This window comes from Phalaenopsis equestris, unplaced genomic scaffold (assembly GCF_001263595.1).
Source record: "Phalaenopsis equestris unplaced genomic scaffold, ASM126359v1 Scaffold000203, whole genome shotgun sequence".
Classification (NCBI taxonomy): domain Eukaryota; kingdom Viridiplantae; phylum Streptophyta; class Magnoliopsida; order Asparagales; family Orchidaceae; genus Phalaenopsis; species Phalaenopsis equestris.
Genome location: NW_018164645.1, coordinates 1,484,811 through 1,489,966, shown reverse-complemented (window position 1 = coordinate 1,489,966; position 5,156 = coordinate 1,484,811). Strand labels below are relative to the sequence as shown.

General features: G+C 38.6%; 1 protein-coding gene across 1 annotated transcript in view; it reads right to left on the bottom strand.

Annotated features, from left to right (window-relative positions):
- Positions 1–4,734, bottom strand: part of LOC110022960 — a 13,534-nt gene extending 8,800 nt beyond the window's left edge. The window contains exons 1-2 of the mRNA XM_020722136.1: positions 4,328–4,734; positions 4,157–4,218 (exon numbers count right to left, since the gene is read on the bottom strand). Coding sequence (XP_020577795.1) covers positions 4,157–4,218; positions 4,328–4,734 — 469 coding nt within the window. The remainder of the gene's footprint in view (positions 1–4,156; positions 4,219–4,327) is intronic.
- Positions 4,735–5,156: the final 422 nt, after the last annotated feature.

Below are 5,156 nucleotides of genomic sequence, written 5' to 3'. Positions count from 1 at the left end.
ATTTTAAAAAATTAAATTTTATAAATTATAATATATAAAAAATTAATTATATTAATGTACTATATTAGTAATATACTAATATAGATATTATATATTTATATAATATAAGTTATATAATTAATATAATATATTATTTATATATATCAATATTAGGAATGTCAAACTGGCTCGTCGTTCGTGAACAGCTCGTGTTCGGCTCGTTCGTTAAGAAACGAACGCGAACAGTGACTTTGTAACGAAGAGATAGGGGAATCAGGGGGTCGACCGCGTTAGTTAGGTTTTTAAAGGCATTTTCCCCTTTTTTTTAATTATATATATTTGTCATTCAAAACCCTCGATTTGAGCATTTCTGGCTCGTGCACGAAGCCATAACACAATGGGCAACCTTCCTTGCTAAAATTAAAGTTATAGACGTGCTTGCACGGTTTGTTTCGCCATCTGAAGTCATCCAAACAAATTCATCGACGATCTGGCCAACTTCATGTATGAATTCGTATGTGCGAGCGAATAATAGTATTAACTCATACAAACCACGCCATTCCACAACAACATAAGCAAAGCCTTCTCTCCCATTGGGGAGGCTCGGTTGCATGAATCTTTTTTCAGGTCTCTTATAAAGTGTGATATTTTCATTTAATTCTAATAGATTTAAGATAATATTTTATATAACTTGCCTAAGTATTTTCTTAAGTCTCCCTCTACCCTTCTTATTGTAAGTCAAATTTAAAACTTCTACTCTCCTAATAGATTTATAAGATAGTTGTCAACATTTAAGGTGACAAAACCATCCAACCCTTAAACTTGAATTACTATTCTTATGCATTACATATGTTACACCAAAACTTTAAATTTAATATATAACCACACAATTCTTATGTATTACTCATCTAACACCTAAACTTCAATTTTTACATACAAACCTCACAAGTCTTATGTATTACATATCTAACACCGTAAGCTTCAATTTTAACATACAAACCACACAATTATTATGTATTACAGAGGTCTAAACTTCAATTTTGCTTGCAAACCACACTATTATTATTTATAACATATCTACCCCTTATACTTCAATTTGTTCATACATTCCACATCAATAATAGGGGGAAGTTAACTGACTGGATTGTGGAAATACAAAAATTAATTTATTTAAGGAAGATTTACATTCATACCACTGTATTTTTATGTATTTACATATTTAATATGTAAACTTCAATATTTAAATACCACCTTATTTATGCATGAAAATATATATCTCGCGCTTCAAAAATTCAAATTATTGACTTTTTTGATGTGATACTATTGATTAAGGTGCGTGGTATAAAATAAAAATGCAAAGTTTAGGTGATATATAGGTAAATAAATAGGAATTGGGTCGTATTTATGTAAATTACCTTTTAATTAACGAATCAAATTAAATATTTCCTAACCTCACTACATCTTCAACCGAATTTTCTTACCCAAAAATTTCAAATTAGCACGCCAAAACAGAGTTCGATAAAATTACTTGGCATTCGCTTCCAAGGACTATTTTCAAGCCAATAAGTGAGTTTAATGCCATGGAGGAATGATAATGTATTTTTAAAATATTTTTAGGATTATAATGATGATTTTATTGCTCTACACTTCGATCTTTATTTCTTTGAAACAGTAGCCCTTTGTATGGAGTCATCTTGAGGTATCTCAAGATTCTGTAGACTGCATTCATGTGTTCTTCCATAGAATTGTTCATGAATTGACTAACAACCTAATTGACTAACAACACTAACAGAAAAACCAATGTCGGGTCGTGTCTTTGAGAGATAGATGAGTCGCCCCACGAGTCGCTGATATCTCCCCCTAACCACAGGTGCACTATTTTTCTCAGCGCTAATCTTCTTGTAGGGATCCATTGGAGTATCGACGGGTTTGCAATCGAGCATACATGTTTCCTTCAACAGGTCCAATGTGCACTGTGACACAAATATTCCTTGTTTTGATCGAGCTAGTTCGATGTCGAGAAAGAACTTTGGGTTTTCGAGGTCTTTGATTTCGAATTCCCGAGTGAGAAGCTTTGTCAGATTTGTGAGTTCTTCTTCGTGATTTCCAGTGATAGTGATATCGTCGACGTATACGATTAGAATTGCAATCTTCTTTTCGGGAGAGGATTTCACGAAGAGAGTGTAATTTGCCTGACACTGAGTATACCCGTGTTTTGTCACTAATTTTGCAAATCTATCGAACTATGCTCGGGGAGATTGTTTGAGGTCGTATTAAAGTTTGCAGACTTTGTTGCTTGGAAATGATGTTTCTAGTCCGGTAGGTGCTTCCATGTAAACTTCTTCTTCCATAAACTTTGCTTCCATGTAAACTTCTTCTTCCAAATCGTCATTTAGGAAAGCATTTTTCACGTCGAGTTGATGTAGCTGCTAGTCTTTATTTACCACAAGTGAGAGAAGAATTCTGATGGTGTTAAGTTTGGCTACGGGGCAAAGGTTTCTTGGTAATCAATATCGTAGGACTGTGAAAAACCTTTTGCTACGAGACGTGTTTTTAATATCTCAATTGTACCATCTGCCTTGTATTTGACTTTGAAGATCCATTTGCAGTTGATTGCTTTCTTTCCCTTTGGCAGGTCTGAAACATTCCATGTACCATTCTTTTGTAGGGCTCTTACCTCCTCATTGATGGTTGTTTTCCACCCCAGGTGTTTGAGAGCTTCATCAATGGTGTTTGGGATTTATATATTGTCGAATGTAGTGACATAGGCTCAGTAAGCTGAAGATAGTTTTTCATATGACAGAAAGTTGGAGATCGGATGCATCGTGTGTTCGTACCTGAGTGGAGGACCGATGGACCTAACACATTTTCTTAAAACAATTGGAATGTCGAAGTCATCAATCATAGGTATAGTAGATTCATGCTCAAGTGTTTTCATACCTGAGTGGATTTCGATAGGATTTGGATTCGGTTCTGACCCTTGGATTGATGCTGGATGTATTGGGTGATCTATGTGCGAGTTGAACACCTGAGGACTAGACGAAGACTGATTGTTAGGTACATTTTCACGTGAGTTGGATGAACTTGCTAAATCCAAGTCGGGAGATAATGAGTTTGGTTCAAGGGACGAGGATTTGGTGTGTAGTGGTATGAACTCGTTGTCCCCCCAAGACTGATATTCCCTTAAAGTATCCCCTTGAATATTATAATTGGGGTAGTAAGACTGATTTTCAAAGAAGGTGACATTCATAGTTTTGTAGGTTTTTCTTGTGGGAGGAGAGTAGCACCTATACCCTTTTTGAATAGGCGAGTAGCCGAGGAAAATACATTTAGTAGATTTGGGGTCAAGTTTATTGTGATTGTGTGAATGAATGTGAACAAAGGAGGAGCAACCAAATACTTTGGTAAGTAGATTTTGGATAATTGCCTTGGTGTGGGGAAATGATTTGAGAAGGAGTTGGACTGAACTTTGAAATTTGAGAACCCGAGAAGGCATCCTATTGATGAGGTAGGTTGCAGTGGATACAACGTCACCCCAAAAAACCTTAGGCACGTTAGAGGAAAACATGAGGCAGCGGGCCATCTTTAGAAGGTGGCGGTTCTTGCGTTCGACGATTCCATTTTATTGAGGAGTGTCGACGCAAGAATTGAGCTGGAGGATGCCTTTAGAGGAGAGATAAGAGCCGATGACAGGAGCGAAGTACTCCTTTGCATTATCAGTCTTGAGTGCCTGGATGGAGGTTTGAAATTGTGTTTTGATCATTGAGTAAAATTGTTCAAATATGTGACCAACAAAAGATTTATTTTTCATAAGAAATAATCACGTTAGTCGAGTGTGATCATCAATAAAGGAGACAAACCACCGAGTCTCGGTAAGGGTTGTAACACGGGATGAGCCCCAGATATCGCTGTTAATGAGTGCAAAGGGCCGGGAAGAGGTGTAACAAACACGTGGAAATGACGTGCGAGTGTGTTTGACAAGTTGACAAAAATCGCATTGAAAAGAACGAACATCTTTATTGATAAGTAAATTTGGAAATATTTTTGCAAGATACATAAAATTTGGTTGGCCGAGACGAATGTCATAACATGATCTCAAAATCTTTATTGACACTAGAATTGAAGACAGAATGATGGGTAGACAAATGTTCACTGCGAGGTCGTAGTGGCGAAGTACCATAGAAGACATAGAGACTCGAGCACATCTCAGCATTGTCAATCGTCGTCTGAGTCCGCATCCTGAAATTCACACGTGGTAGGGAAAAATTTAGCAATACACCTCAGATCATTAGTCAACTTTCTGATGGATATTAAATTGCAATTTAAGGTAGGAACAAAAAGTACAGACCGGAGTAGGATATTTTGGGTGATGCGCACGGAGCCTAAGCCTATGACTTTGAAGACGGAGCCATCGGGAACGCGGATGGTGAAGTTGTCTCCGCACGACATATAGTCATAGAGAAGGGAGACATCCCCAGTCATGTGATGAGAAGTGCCGAAATTGATGATCCACTGATCGAAGGATCCTAGATTGACTGTGAAGGCATAATGGAACGTACATTGATGCGCGAGCAAGCCGTTGATGGGGTCGAGAACAGCCAGATCAGGTGGTTTTCCGATCAATTTGTTCAGCAAATCTAGTTGCTCTTTGCTGAATGGACTGGGTGCTAATGCAGGAAGGTCATCGATAGCGACGGCGTTGTTGGCACGGGGAGCGCGAACAGACCGAGGCCTTCCAAGCGGCTGGCTTTTCATGAAGCACCCAACACGTGTCTTTATTATGGCCTGGTTTGATGGCCTTTGCTTGATGGGTTGTCGCTGTGTTGAGGCGGAGGAACCCGAGCTGCAAGGGCGGAGGCGTCAACAGAGAGATTAGGCGAGGTGAAGATAAGCCCAAGCATAACTTTTTGGCCGCTTTCTTCATGACGAACCTCGGAGAAGGTCTTGCGAATGCTCGGTAGTGGTTTGAAGCCTAATACACGAAAGCGAACGTGATCGAGAGAGTTGTTAAGGCCGAGAAGGAATTTGAATATCTTTTGCTCGATGATCTGACGGTATAAGTTGGAGTCCGGAGTGCATGACCAGACATAGACTTCATACATGTCAACTTGCTGCCAGTAACGTGAGAGGGCATTAAAATACTGAGTCACAGATTAATCACCTTGGTGAAGATCGTG